We start from the raw sequence: 26,327 nt of genomic DNA, 5'->3' as shown, positions 1-26,327 counted from the left end.
ATAATTGGTGAAGTAAAGGAAAGGCATTACAAAAAACAAATTCAGATTGTCTCACTCTGAGAAGTCTGCCTGGGAAGGAGAGATGAACTGTAGGTTTGTATAACTGGAAAAAAGTTCAGAATGATTTTGAAATTTTAATTGTCCTGAGACATTAATGATGGTTGAGCTTTGCTCCCTGATACGTGAAAGATTAGGTTCTGGTAAGATAAAATACATTCCACAGAAAAGCAAAGTCAACAGGCTAAAAAAACAAAAACAAAATAAAAACAAAAACAAAAACCTCACAACATCAGAAATGAAGCGGTAATGTAGAAATAAACCACAGGTGACAAACTAATTGCCTAACAGTATTTCTAAAAGGTAAAGATTTTAAATAAGTACTTAATACTTCATTTTAAGAGATGTACATTTTTGAAAGGGGGGGCAATAATCAGAGAACTCAATGAGATTTATTCCTGCCATTGTGCATGCAACTAACTCCCTTTAATAATAAAGGGTGTTCCACTTGTAGTTCAAAGAAAAACAAATTAATATCTCACCTGGACTAAAAATCCTCAGGATTCCTCTCAGACATCATTGCCCTACTTATCCATAAAACGCGAAGTAGCAGCATGAATTTATCCAATGTTGTGAGTGGATAACCATGTCAGAAACCCACAGTGAATAACCCTTTACAATTTTGGTAAGAGGGACACTGACATCCTTTGTTTCTTTAACTAATAGGAATCCTGTAACTCTTTGGTACCTGGAATTTTAAATTTGTTGTTTTAGATGACATTACCTTTCAGTAAATAAGTTTGTGAAAATAACAAAAGTTTGTTATGGAAATCGTAATGTTAAAAAAGCAAGCTTTTCCCATCTGAATTTACTTTATCTTGTACTCTATTGTTCAGAACAAACTTGGGGGTCTTTTTCTACTAATACAAAAAACAAACACATTTTAGAGAATCTTCCTTCATATGCAACAAAGAGTCCTGTGGCACCTTATAGACTAACAGACATATCCAATACGTCTGTTAGTCTAAAAGGTGCCACAGGACTCTTAGTTGCTTTTTCCAGATCCAGACTAACATGGCTACCCCTCTGTTCCTTCATATGAAATGAAAGGTATCTTGACATGCTGACAAAGTCTACTATGGTAGATCAAGATGCTGGATTTACTTTTTATGATGGATTTACTATGTGGATTGAGCTTGAAATCCAAACTGACTACTATAGTATCCAGTTTTTCATTTGTTCTTCCATAGTAACACTCAGAAGAGGATGCACATCTTTTTTCTTCCAAATACAAAGACAATCAGGACAGAAGTTCAAAAGGCTTTAAGAAGCAAATATAGCGTGGTACCGTATTCGAAAGGTATCCTTGAAACAATATTGTTAGACTCAGTGATACTTTGTAATGCTCATATATTTTTATTGAATAAAGCAGCTTTGAAGCTTATCAGGCACTGCCCAACAAAATATTTAGTCCAAAAAAAAAAAAAAAAAAACCCCAAAACCCCTTTTTAACCTTCTATACAAGGAAAACTGTAAAATATTCATAGTTTTAATTCTGAAGCCAACTTTTACTGGCATCCTGTACATTTCTTAAAAAAACACAACAAAACAAAAAATCCCGAACAACAAAATGAATATTAACAAAAAATAATACTCAGGAAAAACATTTTCAGGCAACAAAAAACAGAAAAAAAGCTTATCCTGTAGGTATACTTGAAAAAGAAATATAACCAAAAGAAAATTCAGTATTGCATAGCACTGTCTAAGGATTCAGCTTTCAGCAAACAGAAAAGAGAAAATAGAAGCAGTTTGGTATTGATAGTTTCCATTGATGATAGTTAGTCATCCACTATGTACATTTTTATATACCATATGCCATTGAAAGTCCCATTCTCTTCAGTCTTAAATATATTCTTAACACGGGATTTTAAACATCTAAACAAAACACTTCCTGGCACTTTGCTACTACATCATTTCCTCTGAACAACATACTGTAACCGAAGTCTTTTTAAAGTGTCCCTTATAAGTGAAAGTGCCATTCTGCTACATATCATTCATCAGGAAACGAAAATCCACAATGCTCTGTGCCCGGATCCACTGAGTACAGCAACACCAAATCTGAACCTCGCCATGACTGAGAAATTCCATTAACAGAATTACACAGACCTGTTGCCCCTTGGGTCTGCAGAATCCCACATTCTAGCTGGTAAAGCTTCAAAGAGATCGTAAACAAGCACCATGGTTAAAGGCCTCTATGTTCCTGCAGGGAGATAGGTATAGCATTTCCCTCTCTTGTTGTGTTTTTCTTTTCTCAATAAAAAAGCACTTTAGATAAGAAACATACATTCACAGCTTAATACTGTGATCTCTCCCACTGCAGTTGTCAAGAAAGCTCTAGTCCCATCTGAAGACAGACAGCTTTGATACTGCAGCTGAAATTCACAAATCAGGCTGAAAGGAACCTTCTCTCTCCAGAGGCCTCAGTGTTGTTGATTTTTTTGTTTTAAAACAGAGTATTAAGGTCTTCATCGCCTCTGCTGTGCATATACTGGGTAGGCTAGTGTGACATTGAGAGAGTCATTGTGCTGCACGAGTGATGTGTGTTGGTAATGTAGCACCAGTTCTTTAAGAGAGCTGTACAAGTTATATGGCTCTGCAAATCCATACCCACTAGGGGTTTTGTTTATGACACAGTGCTTTACTTCTCCATCCACCCTAAAGGGAAAAAAATAGAAAGGTTTTTAATTGGTCAAGAAAGCAAAGTTTACATTTTAAAAAGCAGGCTAGAGAATAGTGAATTGACAGTGAACATATAAATGTTGGTAAATATACAAAATGACAGTATGCTACATTGGAGTAATTCCATTCATCTTAAATCTAACCAGAATTCTCAGTGCGTCATGCTTTACACACTGTTTTGATAGGCAGAAGGTACAAAGAACTTAGTGGATCCACAGCCAGTAGTTCTATGCTGTCATTCTCCCCCTTCGCTATAAGGTCCATCTGTGAGAACTTCCCAGGGCTGAACTTTGCAGGAGGGAGAGGAGCAGCAATGAGGGTAGATGATCCTATGCCTAACAGCCCAGTCCCAAGCCTGCTGAAGTCAATGGGATCAGGCCCTAACAGGATATCTGCTCATCAGCCAGGTAAACCTACTAGCAACAATTTTTTTGACCTCATTGTCACCCCTATGCTTTACAAACAATGCAAAAAATCAGGATACATACACAACAGAGCAAGCATAGCAGCCCTGTTTGCTGCTCTCCCGAACAAGGAACGTTCCATCCCGTTTTCCCCGCAGCAGATTTTCAGCTTGGCTTCTGTTGATATTTCCCACATTCCACGTTCGCTCGTCATGATGGGGCAAATCCTCATCATCTTCCACCATAGAGTATTGGCTGTTCAAATATGAAAAGGATAATCATAGAAATGTAACACTCGCAGGACCTCGAGAAGTCATCAAGTCCAGCCTTCAAACGCAGCCTTTACAAGGGCTTGTCCAAGATTTTTTGATCTTGAGACCCAGGATCTCTCACACCCAAAGCAAGGATCATATGCCTACACCAGCAAGCCACATTCAGTAGTGTTACAGTGAAGAAACTAGGTACAGGCAGCAAGACTTGAAAAACCCACTAGCAGGAAGGTGAGTACAGGGGCCCAAGCCATATAATTCTTCTGACTTTAAGTTTTCATGTAAAAATAAAAACATTATTTCTAGCACTACTGTGCAGATACCCTTATAAATATGAAAGAAATATAAATGGAGGCAGTGTTATCTTCCTGAGTCTTCAGAGAGTGCTTCAGTGCTTCTGCTGCTGCTCCTAATTTTGGCAAGCAGCAGGCCCAGCAAACTGAACAGCACTCTGGGTCAGTTTCATTGCTGATGGTCAGAACTCTGTGGTCAGCAGTTAAATGGTCAGGAATCATGTCAATTTCATGCTGCTGTTTGGGAAAGTTATGTGCAACAGCAGAGACAGGCAACTGAATTATTCATTTTGGGAAAGAGACCCCAAAAAATAAAAGGTGTATGGAAAGGGCAGAATAATAGACTTCCCTCTCCTCTCTGCTGCAAATGGGGGGTTCTAAGAAAGGTACAGAATAGAGGCTCTTCCCTCCCCATGCCTTCAAGTACTGAATAAATACGGCTTCTCATTCATCCCCGATTCCTTGATTCTAGTTAGCCTCAATCTGTGCTACAAACATCAGTGTCCATTGTTGGAATTCAGTTTCTTTGGAAGATTCTGGTTTCTCTCACTAAGGGTACGTCTTCACTTACATCCGGGTCCGGATGTAAGCAATCGGTTTTCTGAGTTCGATTTATCGCGTCTGGTTAAGACGCGATAAATCGATCCCGGATCGATCCCGGAAGTGCCCCGGATCGATCCCGGAAGTGCTCGCCTTCGACGCTGGTACTCCAGCTCGGCGAGCGGAGTACGCAGCATCGACGGGGGAGCCTTCCTGCCGCGTCTGGACCGCGGTAACTTCGGACTAAGGTACTTCGAATTCAGCTACGTTATTAACGTAGCTGAATTTGCGTACCTTAGTCCGAAGTGGGGGGGTTAGTGTAGACCTGGCCTAATGAACACCATCTACCTTCCTTATCCTGCCACACCCCATTGTCCTTATTTGTATTTCTACCACTCTAACTCCAGCCATCTCCTAGACAGGGATCCCAGTTGTCTGTTTATGCTCATTTTCAATGTTTATTTTGGCTATATTATAACTTCAGAAAACAATCTGAATGGTGTCAGCATAAATTTGAGCAGAAATCAGATGTCTCATTAACAAGGAAAGAAACAAAATTAAAAAAAAGCTATTTTTTCAACATTTCATTTCATATTTGGATCCTATGTTCCCAAACTGTGGCCTTGTCTGCACTAGCCTTATTTTGGAGAAATCTCCAATTGGTTCTAGCATTAAGAATAAAATCATAGAACCACAGGATTAGAAGGGACTGCAAGGGTCATCTAGTCTAACCCCCCTGCCAAGATGCAGGACTAGTTGCGTCTAAATCATCCAAGACAGATGGCTATCCAGCCTGTCCTTGAAAACCTCCAGTGATGGAGCTCCCACAATTTCCCTAGCCAGCTTGTTCCATTGTCCTACTCTTCTTACAGTAAGGAAGTATTTCCTGAGATTTAATCTAAATCTGCTATGCTGTAGTTTGAGCCCATTGTTTCTTGACCTCCCCTCTGTGGCAAGAGAGCAAAATTTTTCTCTATTTTTTTTTATATGGCAGCCTTTCAAGTATTTGAAGACCTCTAATATGTTCCCCCCCTTAATCTCCTCTTTTCCAAACTGAACATACCCAGTTCCTTCAGCCTTTGCTCATATGGCGTGCATTCCATCCCTTTGATCATCTTTGTTGCTTGCCTCTGGATCCTTTCCAGTTTCGCTACACCCCTTCTATACAGCAGTGACCAAAATTGGACACGGTACTCCAACTGAGCCGAACCAGCACTAAGTAGAGTGGTACTATCACCTCCAGTGATTTGTAGCACCTTATTGTCTTTGTTGAATTTCATTTTGCTCTCTATTCCTACATCCAGGTCATTAATAAAGATGTTAAATAACACCCAGAACAGATCCCTGTGGAAACCCACTTGAGATCTCCTTTCAATCTGACACCATTCCATTCATAGTTACTCTTTGTTTGTGGTTGTTTAACCAATTATTTATGTGCACTTTGGTGCAGAATTCTTGTCATAACAATGATGGGAGGGCCAATGGAGACTGGCTGCCTACATTTTTACCACCTTATCTTCTACCTGTGCTCCGAAAGGTTAAACAACATGGTTGTAAAAATGTCTGTGCCCTGTCTATCCAATACTTCCATGATTGCCAATCCTAGTGGAGCTGCACCAGTTCTATAGCAATAGAAGACAACTAAGAAAAGCCAAACCACTATTTTGGACAAAGCTAGAGTGGAACCATAGAAAAACATACCATTGACCATGCTGCTGCTACCTTTGACCAAGAAAGGCAGTGTAGAAGGCAAGGACAGGAAGCAACACAGGGTGATAATGTTAACATGATATGTATTCCACTGACACCCCTTCTCACATTCAGATTTTATTTTTTTTTTAAACTATTGATTCATGAAGGTACTTTTTGCATTCTTCTGTTGGTTAGATTTGGTTTTAAAGGGAAACTAAAATCCATCACTATAGCCACTTCACATAGCCTGGAATACTCAACAGTTACATGATCAGCACTTTTCATCCATGATCCATGTGTGGCGATGATCCAGTGGCCAAAGCAAGTTAAAAACCTGTACCCAACTCATTTGCTTTAATGACAGAACAATACCTGCCTCCACTCAGAAAAGTTATAAACTGGAATATAAAGGCAGAGCAGATCCACGCTCTGGATGAGCTATTCCATTCTGTCCATTTCTGGTGATGGTTGATACTATACCACCACCAATACTTTGCACTTGTAAAGAGTCTGTCATCAGAATTTCTCAGAGTGTTTTATAAATATTAATTCAGCTACATAATACCCCTCTGAGGTATTTATATCATATGATCCCCATTTTACTGACAGCAGCAGCAAGGTTACAGTTTAAGATCAAGTCTCTTAAGAGGTCAGTGATGGAGTCAAGAGCCAAACCCAGAATCCTAGATTCCAATTCCTCATTATAGTCACCTGATCATACACGTCTCTTAGGTATTTATAGAAGAGCAAAGGATAAGACTGGTGCCCTTGCTAATATTCTCAGTAAAACAGATTGTCAGGTCCAAACCAGTATCAGATATGCTCAGATACACTGTGCTGTGCCCGAGAGTCTTCCTACAGTCATTGAACTAAACATGCTTAAACTCATTACTGTGTAGAATTATTTGATTTCAGGAATATTCAATTCCTTAAATACTTACTCTTCTGTATTTTCATTGCCCAGCCATTCATTTAACTTCTTTTGCCGAACACCTTTTTGAGTCAACCACCTGGAAAATAATTAAAAACAGGTTTATACATTTTTTTAATTGGCAAAATTTGGACATTATGGGAAAACAATTCTTCGTAATTCATACATGTACTTACATCAAGTACTGGTCTCTTGTCTTTCTCAGCTGTATAAGGTCTGGTTTAATGCTGTTCATACGTTTGTCAATCTCTCTATATTCAGCTGCTTGCTTCTTTAAATCCTCTTCTAGTCTACGTCTGCTGTCCACAATTTCACTTATTCGAGACTTCAGCTTCTCATAGTTGTGCATTATTCTGAAGAGCAGAATTAGGTTTGTTATACTTTGTTAGATCCTGGTACATAATCCAGGTTTCCTATTTTCACTTGTAAACATCTAAGACCAGATTTATTTTTCAAGATTCAGTTGCAAAATTTGCAAGCTGTCACCCACTGCATTTCAGATTTATTCCATTGACGTTCCTTCTCATGTATGGACTTTGTATTTTTTTACTTTGTCTAAAACACACACATTTTAAACAGATAAGCATTGGCACCAACCTTTGTATTTCTTTTTCATTTCCTTCCCGTTTAAACTTTTCAATATACTCTTTGCTGTATCTTTCTTGTGTCTGGCACTGCTCTTCAAATATTTTTATTGTTTCATTAAATGCTTCAATAGCCGTTCTTTTCATTTGAATTTCCTGAAAATAAAGTAATCATCATTATAGTCCCTATAAAATTGAAGGGATGATTTATTGGCCTATATCTCTGGAAAGGTTTAAGTTATCTTGTAGCAAAATGATTGTACTTTAATATCCCTGAAGCAACATGTGTGTTGTCTGTGGACCCTTCCAATATCTGAAAAGCAAGCCTTGTACAACTTAGAATCATAGAATATCAAGGTTGGAAGGGACCTCAGGAGGTCATCTAGTCCAACCCCCTGCTCAAAGCAGGACCAATTCCCAACTAAATCATCCCAGCCAGGGCTTTGTCAAGCCTGACCTTAAAAACCTCTAAGGAAGGAGATTCCACCACCTCCCTAGGTAACCCATTCCAGTGCTTCACCACCATCCTAGTGGAAAAGTTTTTCCTAATATCCAACCTAAACCTCCCCCACTGGAACTTGAGACCATTACTCCTTGTTCTGTCATCTACAGGGATGCTGCTTTCCAAGAAAGGCAATGACCATACATAGAATTATCTCTTCATTTGTTTTATATATTAGTTTTATTTTTGCAATGGGAGCCTTTCAACACTGCCCTCACTTTACCCTTTGTACCCCTACAGGTATAGTTGGGACTCTTGAAATACTCAGCTGATCTGAGTGATTACTTGGGGTTTCACCCACACCTCCAGTATGCTTCAAAATTCCCATCTTTTAGGTATGTTTCTTGCAGGTTCCAGAAGGCACAGTATTCATTCTGCAACTATAAAACAGTGCCACTCCCCTGGCATTCCCAGGCTCTGCTAATTACAGGTAAATATGAGAGAGGTGGGTTGCTATTCATTCCTGCACTGTGTCTAGTTGTCACACCCACGCTCCATACATTTTGCACATGATACTTTTCTCTCGAAAGAAATTCTAAGGTATTGTGGTAGTTTTAATTTGTGCCTTCAAGGCATGGGGATCCAGACCCTACAAATGGTCAGTATGCAGAGCTGCTGCCAAACCAGTAGGAGTTCTGCATACTGTGTGTTTGCAAGAGAGGGTACCAACCTATGGTTATATTGTGCAGAGGGTAACGGCTCAGACATGAGTAAACGATTCCAACTTACTGAACTCTCACATCAAGCAACTTTTGTCTTTTAAAAGAAGAAAAGAAAAAAAATATCTCAAAGTTAACATTAGCGATTTATATCAGTGTCCTCTTAAAACCAAACAAGAAGTCCTGCACTCTACTAGTCCTGCTTCAAAGATAACTCACCTGAGATGTTCTGGTGTAATCTTCATAAAGTCTGTCATATTCTCGACTCTTTTCTTGGAACTGAGTGTTATATTCATGTAATTTCTTTCCCACTGCTTCAATACTGTCCTCTTTCACAACTTGATCCTGGGAGGATACACAGAAGGAAATATATCCAGTAAAGAAACAATTACACAGTACAAATTTTCATAATAAAATTGGTTACGAAAAAAGTGACCATTGAAAAGAAATACAATATAACTTGATATTTCTCTTACAATATGGAGAAGAGATGTACTGAATGCATATAATATGCACATTTGAAATGAAATTAAGCACAAAAGACAATTTTGCACTGCCAGCATTATGCTGAAAATGATATATTTCATCATTAAAATGGTCATATTTAACCTGGTAAGTTTATTTCTTACTGAGCTATCTACAGTATTTAAAGTTTGTATTATTTGATGTACAATATGTAAAGTTGCTTTTTTTAAGTCTTAGATCCAGTTTATTCTTATCTCAAATATTAATTGAAGTGAGTTTCTCCATATCGAATGGCTCTACACGCTAATAACTTTTCTGTACATAAGCAGAATAAAAAGAGAATAAAAAATGTTACCTGCTGGTACTTGGATACTGGATAAAGTAATTTTACATCCAGTTTAGGATTATACTGGGCTAGAGACTCATTCCGGTAGTGGTTTATTAGCTCAACCACAGAGTTGAAAGTTAATGGGTCGGAAAAGCCGTACTTCCCATCTCGGTGAAATATTTTGATTAATTTGTTATTTCCCCCTTTCCTGTAAATAAAGTTTGGAAAACAGTCAGCCATACTTCAGATGCTCTTGCCAAAAGAAAGTAGCATTTTTAAATGCAGCTCTGTAAGAATATATTCCAATATCAGAATCTAGCTGAGTATTTTACCTTAGTGTAAGTGTGTAGTCTCCATGCATTTTGGTAGAAGCATCTCGTACCAAAAAGGTACCATCAGCAGTGTCACGAAGCTTCTCATTTACTTCTTCCCTAAAATGAAAGCAAAAGTAACCAATGACTACCTCTTATTCATTTCCTCACTGTAATCTGTCATTTCTCCCTCTATCTTTCTTAAAACAGAAATACATCTTTGCCTTTTTCCCATCAGCCTTCTCTATCTCCTTAAGAACATTACATTCATTTAATAGTTCTACTGGTGAACAAATGGAATATAAAAATGCTGTACCCAATACCCTCCCACTGCTGGAACAGATTTATATTTATGCAAAGTTCTTCCTACTTGTTCATACAAGCCTGCACAATTGGAGCATCCAGTGACACCCTACTGTACCTATATATAGTAAGGTTAAAAATGTTGCTTATATATAACATTTTTTAGTCTGTTTTATTAACACAACAGTATTGTGCCTCAGAGTTCTGGTCTTGGATGCAAGAAGGGGGGAAAATGATGGTTCTCAGGGTTGTCCTTTCATGCTAGTGTTTCATATAGAGGTCTTAAAATAATAGAACTTACAAAGAATTATATTTTTGGACATACTGCATTCTAACTGACTGTCAGTCACTTTTTAGTCATCTTTGCAACAAAACCATCTATGGTATGTTTGTGTTGGAAAATGTTCTGAAAATGGTTCTTAATACTACAATCATTCTTCTGTAGTTAAGTAGAATACAAAGAGAATATAGCAAATACATACATGCCTTTTTCTGTCTTACCTTGAGATATCTCCCCAATACCATTCAGCATCTTGTAAAGACATGTTGTTATTCATACCGTTGTTAATTACAGTATTAGGTTTTGGTGGTTTAGGAGGCAGTGCTGCAGAGGAGGGGGGAAAAAAAGTTGTTTGTAGCCTAGCTGCAAATTAAATAGTACATGCCACAAAATTCTAATTTGTGCTATGATTTACAACAATCATTATGTCAAAAAAAAGCTAAAAATGATTGCAAAACACACTGTTTCTGTTATTGGCAATCTTTGAAAGATACCAAATAAATCAAGATATTTTACTGGCAACAAACGTAATTACACCATAAGGATGTACTATACCAAAAGATGTATGTTAGTTACTGAAGAATAAATTTCAAGCAAAACACAACCCCCAAAAAAGCATTTTTGGGCAAAAATGTTTAAACTGAAGTTTGTTTTCACCTTAGTCCACCTCCTACAACAAATGTCTATCTTGAGATCATTACAAATAACAAAACATGTCAAGTTTCATTTTTATTTTTCCTCCCACTTAATTATCCAAGAGGAATTTTGCTCCTTTCTTGTACAAGAGCTGCTGTGGGTAATAAAAACAGCAAAACCACAGCAATACTGTATGTTTTAGGGGGGAGGAATTGAGTTTCTCTGATCCTCAGCATTTTATACAATGATCTGCTAAAAACCACTTTCAGGAACCCATCTGTGACCCAAATATCCCTAGTGTTAATCTTAGTATTTGACAGGATAAATTGTGTTCCAAATGCCAAGTCTGATTAAAAACCACATCCCCTTTTCTCAATGTCAAAGCTACATACATACACCACTGGGTGCCAAAAAAGATACTGCAGCATTTCTGTCTTACTAGCTAGGAGGTCAACATTGGAATCAGCGTTAAAAATGAAACAAGGTTTTGAGTTCTATAGTAAATTTTACATTGTTTAGGTATATGATTGTTTGTGTAATATGCTTGACTGCAAAAGACAATGTTTTTATAATAATAATAAAGAGTGTCAGGATAGTATAACAATTCCAATATCAAATGACTAAATGATACAAAGTGAGGAATTAAGTTATTGTTAGATTTTAAAATGTTTTCCCCAAGACAATCCTGCATACTGATGTGTAATCACTGTATCAGGAAATACAAGTGTATTTATAAGATCTCTTGTCAGTCATAATATAGAGCAGAAATAGCAAAAATAAAAATAAAAATGATGCAACATTTTTAGTATATACTAAACAGAACTAAGACTACATATGAGAAAATACAATCAAAACTGAAACACCTGAATTCAATTCAATTCTTTACTACAGGCTATGATTCTAATTGCTACTTCTATTCATTAAAACCACATTTTAATTCCAATTTATGAAAAAAATAAAATAATTTGCATCAATGACAAAGTAAGTAAATCCTAAACATCTAATGAGGATTTTGCAGCAGCTATCATAAAGACCAAAATGAACTAGGTTTTTACAATAAGACTGCAGTATTACCTGGTGGATCCATTTCTATGTAAAACATCAAGTCTGTGCCACAATTTATATCTGTCTTGGGATAGTCTATATCCAGTTCTTCCATATTCCAAACAGTGTTGTACATTTGTATGAGTTTCACTGAGTAAAGCTCAGTTATAAGAAAAAAGAATCAGGCTCTCTTTGTAATGGTGTCTTGGAATTCATTTTAAAACCTATAAGGGGCTGCACTGTAACCTATTACATCATAATCCTCAGCCAATCATGTCAAAATAATGTCACCAGACCACTCCTGTTTCATCAATTTGTTCTACACTAATCTTAAAATAATTTCAGTTTCAGAAAGACTCTACATTTAACAGAATTGCAATATATGAATGATGTTATACACAAACAGACTGAGTATGTTCTCCTTATGCTGACTTTTCCATTTTATTTTTCTGACTCTTTGCAGCATGGTACATTCCACTGCTGGCAGGTTGACAAAGGCTGATATGCTGCAGCACGTAGCTTTTTTTTTTTTTTTAAATACATATAGTGGATCTGTGTTTACAGATAGGCAGGTAACTTCTCACTTTCAATAGCCCACTAAGTTACCTAAAGATGACCATTCAAGATCCTTTTTAAGCCTTTTGTACCTACTTTACATATTAAAAAAAAAAAGGGGGGGGGGGGAAATCATGCGCTCCAAATATGTAATAAACAGAAATTGCACTTCTAAGCAGTGCCGAGTTTTCAACTTTTAAATGGTCCCAATGCCCTGATACATTTTATATAATATCAAGTGTCTTGTTTCCTTATCATTCTGTAGTGCAATGCAATTGTTACACATTTTCACTTTAATTTTGAAAGCTAGAAATAAAATATTGCAATCTCATACTAAAGATGTTAATGAGTTGTTTTTTTTTTTTAAACCAGGGCAGTGAACCAAACTAAGCAAAATCTTGAAAAATGACTCTTCTGAACATACAGAGCCTGTCAGTCAGAATACATGATTTAGTCTGCCTTTTCCCATTGTTTCTCTGCCCCGCTCTCATTATTTACCATGCTAGTTATTTTCTGAAAGCAGGAGCCATTGTCATTTTCTTATTTATACATCTGACTTTGTATCAGCAGGAGCCTCCTGCTATTGAAAAATATTTCTTCTCAACCACACTGAATATGAAAAAAGATTTTTTGACTATTACTCTCTGAGCCTCCTCTAAAGAATACTATTAACGCAGCAGTGGGCTACTATGCATAGCACTTATGAATGCTTTAATATTCACTATCCTCTATCTAGGCAGAAAACTAGATACCAAAAATATAAGTAACTGAAGCAATTCAGTCATCTTAAGAAATTCTTTTGACCGGTGTATAGCTAAAATCTGCACATATTACACAAATACTTGTTATATACTTTAAAATGAACAAAACTATTTGCATCTCCTCAATATTGCACCCACATCCTGACCCTATCCCGTTGTAGTTTTATCCTTTTAGACAAGTACTAGCATGCAAGAAGATGGCTACAGTACCAACATAATCAATAATTGTACATGCTGGTTTGCCTACACATGATCATGCTTAAGCTCCTCTTGAAGTAACCTCCCTCTCTTCCCCATTTAGGTAGACAAGCACCAAAGATTTGTTCTATTTGCAGAGGGTAACAGGATACGTAAGATGCTCCCAGACACAAGTCCAAACATTGAACTTGAGGGTTTAGCCAGCCCACCTACTCCTCAAGCAGTTGAGTTGCCACAGTACATTACTTAAAGTAGGTTATGAGAGATTTCCTACAAAGAATATATTGCTACATTTAGTCTAATAGGAGGTTAGTATGATTTTTATTTAAACTTCCATCAAAAACTGCTATCAGGAAAAAAAAATTCTTCCCACTTTTCTTTTACCATTGGCCAAATTTTAGAGAGCCACACTTGTAAAATCAGGTTACTGCTCAGCCCAAACTAGTCTAGCTTGCTGTGACACCATATGGCAAACCAGAACAGGCAGAATACAGACAGACAGGTGATTTTCCACTGTCCCAGCTTAACCTGGTACGTTATGACTGGTGATCAATTATAATAAAGTACTGAAAATATATACACCCGTATTTCTATAAGGACTTGGGGGGGAAATGCATACACATTCAAAACCACTTACTTTGTAAATTATGCATTGCAATGCTCGCCCTTGTAATACTTGTATCCAACAACCTGAAAAGTTCAGATAGCAATTCTTTCATATAGAAAAGTCTTTTCAAAAAATTCCTTTGTTAGGACACTTCTCTGAATGAATTAGGTGAACAGTTCTGAAAAGACGCTCTGTGCTTTCCAATTAACACTCCATAAAATCCACTCGAAAGAGCTGTAACATGAAGTCAGAAAATCCAAGCCCCCTCTTCTATTCTAAATAAATTAAACTTCTGTGCTGTGCAACGGGTATCCACACATTTCTGGTTCATCATTAAAAAGTGAACAGGATTTTAGTACTGTAGAAAAAACCTCAGTAGCTTGCCCGGCTCCCTCAGATAAAGATCTCAGTTTCATGATTAACTCGGGCAGGTTCAAATATTTGCTGAGCCAGGGATTTCAGATGGGGGAGGGGGGAGCTAGAGTCAAAGTAAAAGTTGTCATCAGCTAACAAATGGCCAATGCAGGAGTAACTTTCTCATTTCGCCAAGTAAATGAGAAGACCATTGTAAGTGGATTTAAAATAGTCTCTGTAACAGGCTGCTCAATGCAGTATTAAAGTAACCGAGTGTCAAGAAAAGCACTATGAGCAGCCAAATACAGGAAGTGGCTGAGTTAGTTCAGAAAAAAATAGAATCAAAGGCTTCCTTGTAAAGTTCTGTACCTCTCAGAACAGCCCAGTGCAAAAGTAGCTTGTTTGCATGCCCTGCACCACCTCCCACATACTCACAGGACCACAACTACAGGTGTTGATTGAAGACCCTTAGAATGAAGTTCTAAACTGTTTAGTCAGAATAACAGAAAGACAAGGTGGGGGAGGTAATATCTTTTATTGGACCAAATTCTGTTGCTGAGAGAGACAAGCTTTCAAGCTTATAAAGACCCGAAGAAGAGCTCTGTGTAAGCTCGAAAGCTTGTCTCTCTCACCAACAGAAGTTGGTCCAATAAAAGACATTACCTCAGCCACCTTGCCTCTCTAATATCCTGGGATCAACATGGCTACAACAACACTGCACAGTCAGATTAATATCAATTTAACCACTAGACAGTCACATGTCTATGTCCATGGTGGTTTCCAATACCGGATACATGTTCTCTTCATTACTTGGTGAGACAAAAGTGGCTTCATGGGCATGTGGTGCAGGAAGGTGATTGAGACAAATCAATCTTCCAAGTTTTAGTGTCAGGTAAAGTATGCATGCTTGATGAGGGAGGGGAGAGGGAATTAAAGGGTCAGTTTCCCCCTTCACTTACATGGCTTCACTCCTTTATCTTCAGTAGTGAAGACAGTTAAGTAACCACTTCAATTGTTACACCGAAGGAGATCAGGAGTTAGTGAAAGGAGAAACAGGCCTCCAAAGGGCTGGGGCTTAAGACTTCCTGTTTCCTTTACCACACCATAACTAGTATTTCTCCTAATTAGCTGTATTCCTTGGGATCAGTTTGGGCTCCTCTACATTTGTCAAAAATGCTACTGCAACGCCAACTCCTGTCCCCCAAAACAAAAATACACACATACACCCAAACTACACAGAAAAAAACCCTATACATCAATTTTCCAATTAAGTGGTTTCACCTACAACAGTTCCTTGCTTTTGTTGTTTTTTTCCCTTTACCCACTAAAGGATAGCCATTTTTACTTGCCCCTTGAAGCAGTCTTGTCTGGAAATAACATGGAATATTTCACTTGGATGGTAATCTGTCTTTCTGTACTAATGATCAAACCGTGAGAGAACAGAAAAACCTAACATTTGGTAGTAATTGATATGCACTCTACTATAGGATTTTTTTTTAAAATATCTAGCCGGTATGATTTATTAAACAGTGCTGTGGAAGGCTCAGAGTTTTGGAGCCATCAGAGAAGTCCTGATCTTAGAGCTGGCACAGACCGTTCACCTGCTAGAGATGCCACTTTCCCTTTTCAAGGAGGTGGGAGGAGGGAGTACAGCCTGCATCACACAACCTCCATCAACCAGCTACAGTACACTATGGTATTCGCACAGGAGATCTGAGGGGGAGGAACAACAGCCAAACCAGCACTGTAATTAGCACACAAACAAGACACAACTGTTGAAATTTCACTGTGGAAAAGTGGTACTAAGTCCAATTTTTGTTTAGGCTTCAATGACCCATGCAAAAATGAATTCCCACTCATCCCCACACATGCGATTCAGGTGTGTGTCTCCACATGAATATATGAACACACATGCATTTGCGCACTACAGCTGAATCGGAGACTTTACTTATCTTTACAAGTTACATCACCTCAACTGGTGTGCAGTTTATAGCTTTTACAACTGCTGAAAGATCAGATTTCATACTAATTCTTATTACACGACTGCTGCTACTTAAAGTGGTTTGCATGCAAGATATACAATGTAAGAAGCAGGACTGATAGTTGGGCATGGGGATGAGTTGTGTACAGTTAATTGGTATATACTTGTTATAATAAAGTACATGTGGTTTTACCAATAATTACAAGGCATTGAGAAACCTAAGCTCTACATATTGTCAAAATTTAAACAGAACAACCTTGTGTTGCCAAGGCTGGAGATTAGTTAATGTATTTTGACTTTGTTAAATTAGGTGTAAACCGCATGATTTTTATTAGCTTAGGAGGGGAGCCCTCTGCTGGATGAAAAAGAGAATGTACAACAGCTATAATTGTGAAAAGTCAAAACATTCTTAGCATAGGCCACAATATTCACAGGACTATTAACATTTACAAAATAATGTTGAATTACGAGAAACATATAGACTAAATCTATGACACTGCATGTAAAGTGCTGACAACTGATAACAGTCTTACTTTTTTTTTTTTTTTTGGTACCACAACACACTACAATACAGTTATGAACTAGGGGGCAGATTCTGCACCTGTGAAGTCAGTGGGAGCTTTGGTACTGATTTCAATGGGAACAGGAATGAGCCATATATTTTCCTGCTCTGTTTATTATTGTACTAAACTCACCTGAAACAACTAGCATCAGTTACAGCGTCTGTATATTTCATAACATTTAAGCTGGAAATCTCTCTAATGTATTTACAGCTATAAAATCAGAGAATTTGTCTTTCAGCTTTGCCATTAACGTTTATGACCACACCACCAACCAACATTTCAGCAAGTGACAGTTTGTGTATAAACCAGAAGTGTGAGATAGTCTCATTACCTCATATGTTCTTTTACCTTGGACCCTATAAAAACAGTAAAATCTGACATTTCACACCAAAGTTTGTAACATTTGTCACAGGAGGCATCTTTCACAAATGTTTGCAAGCCTGGAATAAACTGGGATAACAGCCTAGATAGAAAAGCCAGTGTCACTGATGGGGGACAAGGTGGGTGAGGTAATATCTTTTATTGGACCAACTTCAGAGGCAAAATTTCCAGCTTACCCAGAGCTCTTCAGCTGTGTAGCTTGAAAGCTTGTCTCTCTCTCTCCAACAGAAGTTGGTCCATAATAAATATTACCTCACCCACCTTGTCTTTCTAATATCCTGGGACCAACACGGCCACAACTACACTGCTAACATCATTCATGACCTGAAAAATCAGCTGGCTTCTTATACTTGTAGGAACTTATAGCCCCAACTCCCAAATACTCTTTTTAAATATGTACATGTAAAAGGACATGCTCCTTGATATTTTTTAAACTGCCCTATAGTTAAAATACTTTTCTCCTAGCACTGTTGTTTCATATGGCACATGTAAGGAACACACATCTTTTTCCTGATGCTATAACCGTCAATTCAATGTCAAAATTCCCAGTGCCTTAATCAGGAGTAGAAGCAATCTCTCCCTCTCCCTTCACCACCTTTATATTTTTGTTTAGTTGATCAAATTTGTATGTAAAAAAAAAAAAAAAAAAGATTGAAAAAATCTGGTAATTCTAGTCAAAAGACTGAATAGCTAAACAGAACTAGAAAGGGACAATGTAATACAGAAAATGGAACTGGTTAATAATTATTTCAGCCACCAGACATTGGGCTGGACATATTGGCAGGGTAAGGTTATGCGATTGTGTTAAAAAAATATCAAAAATGGGCCTAGGGAGAAATCCTGTTTTTGCCTTAGGATACTCATCATCATAACTACAGATGAAAAGCTGCACATGGCTCAATTTAACATACAAGTCCTATTTTTCGTACTTCCCATGGCTGCATGGAGAGAAAGAAAGTTTGTATTTAAAAAAAAACCAAGCAATTAAAACAGAGGTGGGCAAACTACTGCCCGCGGGCCACATCCGGCCTGCAGGACTGTCCTGCCTGGCCCTTGAGCTCCCGGCCAGGGGGGCTGGCCCCCGGCCCCTCCCCTACTGTTCCCTCTCCCCCGCAGATATGCCGCCGCGCAAGCAGCGCTCTGGGCGGCAGAGTGTCGCGCTCCTGCGGAGCAGAGCAGCAGCGTCTAGCTCCAGCCGGGCAGCACGGCTGCCAGACATGCTGCTCTGAGCGGCATGGTAAGGGGGCTGGGGCTGGGGGGTTGGATAAGGGGTGGGGGGTCCCAGAGGGCAGTCAGGGGAGCAGGGGGAGGTTGGATGGGGCAGAGGTTAGGGTGGGGGTGGTGGTCAGGGGACAGGGAACGGGGGGTTGCATAAGCGTGGGAGTCCTGGGGGGCCTGTCAGGGGGCAGGGGTGTGGATAGGGGTCGGGGCAGTCAGGGGACTGGGAGCAAGGGGCTTGGATAGGGGGTGGGGTCCCGGGGGGCGGTTAGGGGACAAAGAGCAGGGGGGGTTGGATGGGTGAAGTTCTGAGGGGGGCAGTCAGGGGGCAGGAAGTGGGAGGAGGCAGATAGGGGGCGGGGTCCAGGCTGTTGGTGGGAGGCACAGCCTTCCCATCCGGCCCTCCATACAGTTTTGCAACCCCAATGTGGCCCTTGGGCCAAAAAGTTTGCCCACCCCTGAATTAAAACATCTGCATCCTGTACATGACACGACTAAAATTCACACACAACTCATTTTAGACGGACGTATATCTTGCCAGGTTAAAGGGCAACAGGAAAGAAAGACAAACAGAAAGGCAAAACCAAATCACTTTATGAATAAGTCTTAATCTTTTTTAAAAAGTAAGATTTTTTTTTTAAAAAAGTCCTTCCATTTCTCATCTTTGAAATTCTTTTCACTAGGTATTGTCACAAACTGCTCATGACCAGGAAAAAGATTGCTGAAAGTTGCCTTTCACTTTTTTAGGAATCTTCCTTAACATCTTGCAACATCTCTGGCTGAAGCTCAAGCCAGAGATGTTAAAAGGCCTGATTCATAACTATATTGCACATGAATATTCTGCAACATACCAGATATTAGAAATGAACTTTGACAGTGGGTTTTGCATCTTTTTACATACGCTTAAGGTGTTCAATTTTTAGACTTCAGTTATGACGCAATGCATCATAACTATCTAGAAATGACAGCTTTTCCATCCAGGAGGAAAAATGTCCAGCAAATTAAAGATATACAAGAGAAGGAGATACTTTCTTAGAGACAGTCAGAAGCACATGGATGCATTTTTGTAAGTGTCATCTCAAAATATAACACATATAAACCCCAGTTTATTGTACTTTTGTCTGGTAGAACATTTACATTGTTTAGGGTTTATAGGGCATTGGAAGCCAGCCTTGTCAAAATAAAGATGTCAACAGTAAACCCCTGCCTTGGTAAATTGCAAATTCCCCTTCCCCACTTATAACCATTACAATTCAGTTAGTGTTAAGATGTTTATAAAGCAATTCAAGTCAAAATTCTCTACTTTAGCTGCCTAAATTATATGAAGGGCCAAATTTTCATAAGAGCTCAGCTCCCATGTAGGAACTTAAATGCAGGGTCAACTGAGAACAATAAGGAGCTGCTGAGGGTTGGGCACTTTTGAAAATCTGTCCCTAAATCTTCAATGTGAGCTGTGGGGACTCTGCACTTCAAATAGATGACTCGATTTTTCAGGAGCCCAAGCAGAGATTTGGATCCTAGACCTGCAAAGATTTACTCATGTGCTTCTGAAAAATATTCAGGCATGCAAAGTTAAGCACAAGAAAGAGTCTTTTCAGGAGCAGGATTGAAAGGAACTAACCAGAGGCTGCCAAGTTTGAAAATTTTGGCCTAAACCTTTTGGCTACATATTAATGAATGGGCAGATATTATATTTAACTGAAGAATAATGTACAGTATGGCAATTACTACACAGATTGTCCTTTTGCCAAGTATGGACTTTGAAATATAAAGATAAGAATGGAAGTTGTTATAACAAATCCTATCAAAATGCAGAGTTAAAACCTAGTAGGCAGGGCTGGATTAACAGAGGTCAATTAGGCATGTGCCTAGGGCCCATATTCATGGGGAGACCAAAAATCATAGGCCACAATCCTTCACCTGCTTCTCTTTGCCCTAACGAGGGGACACAGACCACTTGCAGAGCACCCTTTGCCCTGGCACGGCAACCCTAATCCTGGCCCAGTGTTGAGGGGAGGCACAGGGAGGAAGTTGGAAAGCAAGCCCACCGCGCAGTCACCCTGCAGCTTGGGGCTGGGCCTGGCTCCCCGCTCTTGTCACAGCGTCGGTCTGGTTTGGCCTAGGTGCCCCTGCAGCATAAAGGTGCTGCAACCCTGCATGTCAGGTTGCAACATCACTCGCTCAAATCAATGTACGGTGGGTTTGGAAGATACCTTGTTCCAACACTCGGTTTTAGAAGTCTGTACCAGCTCTTCCAGTTCTTACCCAATCCTGCAAAACCTTACTGCTGTGATCTCTTTACTGTACTTTGGAAGCAGAGAGGGAGGAACACTAAAAAATGTTCTGTTCATCGTGGTAATTTCTTTTTTAAAGTACCCTTTGCTAATATTACTGTAAGCCAAGGCTTTCAGCTTCTCTATATCAACACGTGCTTGCTTTGCTTAACTGAGAAAGTCACGCTGCACAGCAGCACAATTTCCTTTGCACAAGTCTAGCAACACTGCCTCGCCCATACTAAGAAAAGGAGGAACACTTGATTTCAAATACAATCTGTTGCATAAAGTTTGCTAACCTTTGCTCTTGGTTGTTTGAACTGAGTGCTAGCACAGACAGTGAAAACGTGTCAACTAGCTATCCTGAACCAGTTTTGATTCTGCCTGCACTAATAAGAATGTGGATTTTAACAGACAAATCTTTCCACATACCTGGCTGAAAAATGCACAAAGCTAAACAGAGGTCCAAATTTGAGGTCTTTAATCAGTCCTCATTGGGCACAGTTCTTTTGAGGAAATATGCCTAGAAAGGCTTGAGTGAGAGCTGAGAAAGGACTTCAGAATTTGTCCGCTTTTAATAGTAAGGAATGCAAAAGTAAATATATACTGCTTCACAAGTATCTCACATTCTTGATTTTTCATACAGTGTTCAGTAAGAGGTAATACAAATTCTAAGGCTATGAAAAAATCTGCACAAATTATTCAATGCAAAATTATTTCAGAGTAAAGGATAGTTCCTTGAAAACAAAAATTAACTTCTTCTGCATATCTACTTACTTCCATAATTTTATTACTTTAATACATTTGTTCAATGAGCTTACTTAATTTGAAAAAAATAATAATAATGGACGTTTAACGGCCACCAAACTGATTTTTGAACTATTTAAAAATCATCCATAACCAATTACTTTTTAAAATCCAAACTGTTTTTACCTGGTACTGGCTGTCTCTCATTCCATTCACTTGTGATTAAAACTTCTAGGATTTTTACGAGGTGTTCAGCATTATCAGAACTGTAAAATGTAATGGAAAAAATGTAAAGGCTTACATAAATGCCTTTAGAAAAGTAATGCAAAGATAACAGCATGAGCATGATTCCTATACATGAATTTATTAACTATTTTGTATAACAAACCCACATATCATGGTTACAATATACTAGATAATTAAGATGTCTCACATACCTTCCTAACTGGAATTTGAAAAGCAGAGGGCTGAAAATTTCAGCTAGGGATCTTGCATTCAAGAGATTTTTGCTGGAGGTTTGACAAAGTCTGAAGAAATGTCTAAGCAAATATTGGAGAGTGAGCCAATACTGGTGAGGTATATTTGGAGACCTGATGAGTTTCTTCAGCAACTGAGCATATTCGTCCGAGCTCTGAACTTCTGCAAGCAAATAGAAAGTAAAATGAAACCATTAAATGGTTCCCTGGTAAGTATCAATTTTACAGAAAAAATATTCTGTCCTTCAATAGAACCCAGATTCTTGTTTCTTCTTTTTCAAAAGTGAAAAACTCAAGTGACAGAAGAAAACAACTGAATAAATGTAAAATGGAAACAGAACATTCGTTTGGTAAAAACCACAATATGTGCAGTGCGTACTGGTAGAAGTCTGTCTTGTGTTTAGCGTCACACATGATTGGGTAATTCTGAGATGCAGTAGATAAGAATCACAGGTGCTTTTCTAACTTTGAAGGTTACCAACCACAATGTCCTGCCTGTAGAACATGCAACAGTACTAGGCCCACATACTGAAAGTTGTCAACTGTACTGTCTGAAATGACCACTGCCAAAGATATACCTTATATTCATGTATTTATTACTTTGTATTCCATAACTGCCAATGGACCTCAGAACACTATGTTCTCTAATACATTTACTTCGTCAGCACTGATAAAAGGTTAACGATTAGCTCTTTCTGCACACAGATAAGTCCTTGATTTTTTTTAACCAGTACATGCACAGTTATTTGTACTTACTAAATGCATCAAGCGGTGTAATATCTTACAATTTTCATTTATATTGTCAGGTAATTTCAGCAGCTTTTATCAAAACCAGCTAATATATAATAAGTGAGGAAAAGACTTATTTTTGTTTTATGAGCACCACCTGTTGTGGTGTGCAAAAATCTTCCCGCACATTTTATGTAGGCTGAGACAGTATCAGCCCCTTCATGCTGGGTACTGACAATCCTAATAAACCTTCCTCCCCCTCCCCCTGTGAGTGGAAATACTTTCACATTCATACCTTGAGCTCCTGAAATCATTTCACTGTAAACAGATGCTGGAATGACAGAATTTGGCAGGTCCAGGAGATACCTCTTGAGAGCATCTGATAAGATCTGCACATCAATTGGCTCAAAATCCATTGATGAGGCATCTGAAAAAACCCCCCAGACATATGCAATTTAAAAATTTCTGAGGACCTTAAAATTGTCATTTCATACCAAACCAGAACAGATAACCCAAATATGATATATGAAGAACAATTTGTAAGAAATCTCTGAAGACATCTAAACAAGTCTTTGCTAAAATGTATTATTTACAATGTGCAGTGAATTCCCACAGTAGATACCAAAATTGTTCAGCAATACACTGTAAAGTTAAGGGGTCAGAGCCTTCTTCAATCATTAAGAGATTCTGACTAATAAATGATAAGATGTAAATTATGCATGGGAGTCAATATCCAATCCAGGAAAATATTTATGTGAAAATGTTATAAGTAACATAAATTCTATTACCCAAGAAATGGCTTTATAACATGCTTGAAAACTGTCTCATGTCCCTTCTAGTGGCTAATCTACATAGAGACTAACAGTATACTATAGCGGTCACTTGATAAAATTACTACTATAGCTAAAGTAGTGGTGGTTTATATATTGGTGACGAAGGTCCTGGGTTCAAACTCTGTAGATGGCCCATAGTGAAGGTTGTTATACCTTCACTGATATTATTTTTGAAGTGACCAATGTTTAAAAACACCTTGCTTTCTTTACATACCAACCTTGTAAATTATATAAGGAAGACCCTGGATTCTGCATACTTTTCAAATGTTACTATAAAGTTACAAATTATGCTTGTGGCAATATTTGTAATATTGTTATAGGGCTGCAAGGTTACGAGACACCTGGATATTTTTTAACAGGTTTATGTTTTACTTGTAAATATTTTGTGTAAACACTACTATAGTAAGGAGCAATCCATACTTAGGGCTGGGTGCAAATGCAGTATTTCTATTGATAGCTGATTAGCGATTCAGGCCCTGAACCTGGAAACATTTATGTGAATAAACTGAAGCACGTGTAGATATATTTGCAGAATTGGGTCCTTGGTTTCTTAAATAGCAGTTAGAATTTACACACTTGTAATGACCCCTGGCCTGCTAGTGTAATTACGACTTGGGATAGAATATTCTATTGAACTTTATCACTTATAGGATTGTCTGTTAACACTGGTGTAGTGAATACAAGAAGTGAAAATAAAAAACAAAATATTAGAAGTGTTTATTACAAGCCAGACAGGTTTCCCGTCAGACATGAAGCTCTCACAAAAGTTCCCAAATGCTCCCAAATCTAGGAAGTTCCAAAGGGCCCAATAATTTGGGGTGGGGAATAGGGGAAGGAAAATAATTCTTTAAAAAGCAGTCTATCGGAGCAAGAACTCAAACTACATTAGTCATTGTGGCTTTTATTCTCTATGCTGGATCAAGTCTGGGTTCCATTGGTCCAGTGTCTGTAAGAAACACCTCAAATTACTGGAACGAGAGCTTTAGTGAGAGCTGGACCTATTTGATGTACAGCAAGTTATTTGTTGCTGCTGTTGTTGTGACCTTTCTATTTTTGATCACCTTTACTGGCTTGATCCTGGAAGATTATGAGCTCTGCTCAACAGGAATGAAGGACAGTCAGTTCCTCAAAGGCTAAAGCCTTATTTTCCTGTTTTCCAACCAAATTAAATTTTGAAGAAGAATATAGGCAAACCCCAGTTTTACAGTGGTCTCAGGATACAGGTAGATCTTGCAGATGTGAGATTCTATATGGATTTTGAATAAATTAAGAAATTCAGATATTTGTGGTTTGGAAAGTCAGTGCTGAAAACAAAAATATTAAGAATAAAGCTTCTGTTGCTAACCCCACAATTCCATACCTTTCTCTACCATCATTCGAGATCATGATGCCAGCTAGATTTAAAACATAGTGAACTCAAAAATTATTTCCTCCTCAATTTTAATCTTTAATTACTTTTAATTACTAAAATTGAAAGAGTAGAGAAATTGCTTCCTTTTTTAGAGTTTGCATATTTTGTGCCTTTGACAACACGGTGTGTAATCAGTTTCACTTCCGAGCCTTATGCAGTGGTATTATGCCCTTGTACCCTCATGCACTGCTCTGAAAGGGGAAGTTCATACAGCTTGCAGAAGCTTGGGTAACGCTACCGCCACAACAGTAGAGCTCCTGCTCTTCCACAGTTTGACTGGCTGTTGCTCTGGAACTATTTCTCATTTAGATGGTTAGGTTTTATTAAATTTTTAAGAATCATAATTTATCTGTGCTAAAGGAGACTGGAGGCAAGGGTGCTGGGACAATTAGTATAGTTGGGGTGTTGAGAGCCATTGAACCAAACTGTAAACCGTGTATATAATGGAAACCACTTCAAGCCAGGGGGTGCTGCTAAACCCCCAGTTCCACCTATGACTTGAGGCAAGAGGACAAGTACCCAGGTGGGTATCTCCCCACCCCACTAGGCTACTGCAGGGGCCAGAGAAGGGAGAAGCCAGATGAGTGTCCGAAACCCCAGGACTCTGGCACAGGGGAGGAGAAGAGAGAGATAGGAGTTGGGGAAGCATGTTGTACTTGAAGGGGAAATGGTGGAATTCTACTGCCCTGATACCTAGATCCCTGCACAGAGTAGCATTGTCAGGTAGGTTCTCTTCCCTCACTCTCCAGCATCTTAAAATATCGATATCCCATCTCCTAGAACTGGAAGGGACCTTGAAAAGTCATTGAGTCCAGCCCCCTGCCTTCACTAGCAGGACCAAGTACTGATTTTGCCCCAGATCCCTAAGTGGCCCCCTCAAGGATTGAACTCACAACCCTGGGTTTAGCAGGCCAATGCTCAAACCACTGAGCTATCCCTCCCTCCCATCACCACAGAACCAGGCAGGGAACATGCAGCAGAGCCAGTAGGCTTCCCTCCAACTCCATCTATTGGGCCAAAGGAAGCAGAAGGCTGAATGTATTAATGTATGCACAAAATTGTGTGCAGCTGTACATGCATAAATAAAATTTAGCCCACAGCATTATTGGGACAGTGCATCTTTATCTTGCTTCTGAACGAGACTCCTTTCCTCTCCCAGAGCCCTGTCCTCAACAGTTAAATTACTAATCAACATTAAACTGATTATTCTTGGACAAAATACCAGTATAATGGGGACTTGGAGAAAAATATTTATTCCATGAA

At 38.7% G+C, this 26,327-nt stretch overlaps 1 protein-coding gene across 5 annotated transcripts in view; it reads right to left on the bottom strand.

The window, feature by feature from the left end:
- Positions 1-2,319: 2,319 nt before the first annotated feature.
- Positions 2,320-26,327, bottom strand: part of PIK3R1 (phosphoinositide-3-kinase regulatory subunit 1) — a 79,939-nt gene continuing 55,931 nt past the window's right edge. The window contains exons 5-16 of one of the 5 annotated variants that reach the window (XM_065407046.1): positions 23,116-23,247; positions 22,053-22,254; positions 21,802-21,881; positions 10,519-10,621; positions 9,736-9,834; positions 9,431-9,611; positions 8,830-8,955; positions 7,463-7,605; positions 7,042-7,218; positions 6,876-6,944; positions 3,225-3,395; positions 2,320-2,712 (exon numbers count right to left, since the gene is read on the bottom strand). In XM_065407046.1, the coding sequence (XP_065263118.1) occupies positions 2,523-2,712; positions 3,225-3,395; positions 6,876-6,944; positions 7,042-7,218; positions 7,463-7,605; positions 8,830-8,955; positions 9,431-9,611; positions 9,736-9,834; positions 10,519-10,621; positions 21,802-21,881; positions 22,053-22,254; positions 23,116-23,247 (1,673 nt within the window). In that variant the 3' untranslated portion in view covers positions 2,320-2,522. Of the gene's footprint in view, positions 2,713-3,224; positions 3,396-6,875; positions 6,945-7,041; positions 7,219-7,462; positions 7,606-8,829; positions 8,956-9,430; positions 9,612-9,735; positions 9,835-10,518; positions 10,622-12,007; positions 12,114-14,128; positions 14,145-21,801; positions 21,882-22,052; positions 22,255-23,115; positions 23,248-26,327 lie in introns of those variants that run through there. The other 4 variants (XM_065407049.1, XM_065407047.1, XM_065407050.1 and 1 more) reach the window with 4 other exon arrangements.

The sequence above is a fragment of the Emys orbicularis genome, chromosome 6 (genome assembly GCF_028017835.1).
Source record: "Emys orbicularis isolate rEmyOrb1 chromosome 6, rEmyOrb1.hap1, whole genome shotgun sequence".
Taxonomy (NCBI): Eukaryota; Metazoa; Chordata; order Testudines; family Emydidae; genus Emys; species Emys orbicularis.
This window is presented reverse-complemented; position numbering and strand designations above follow the sequence as displayed.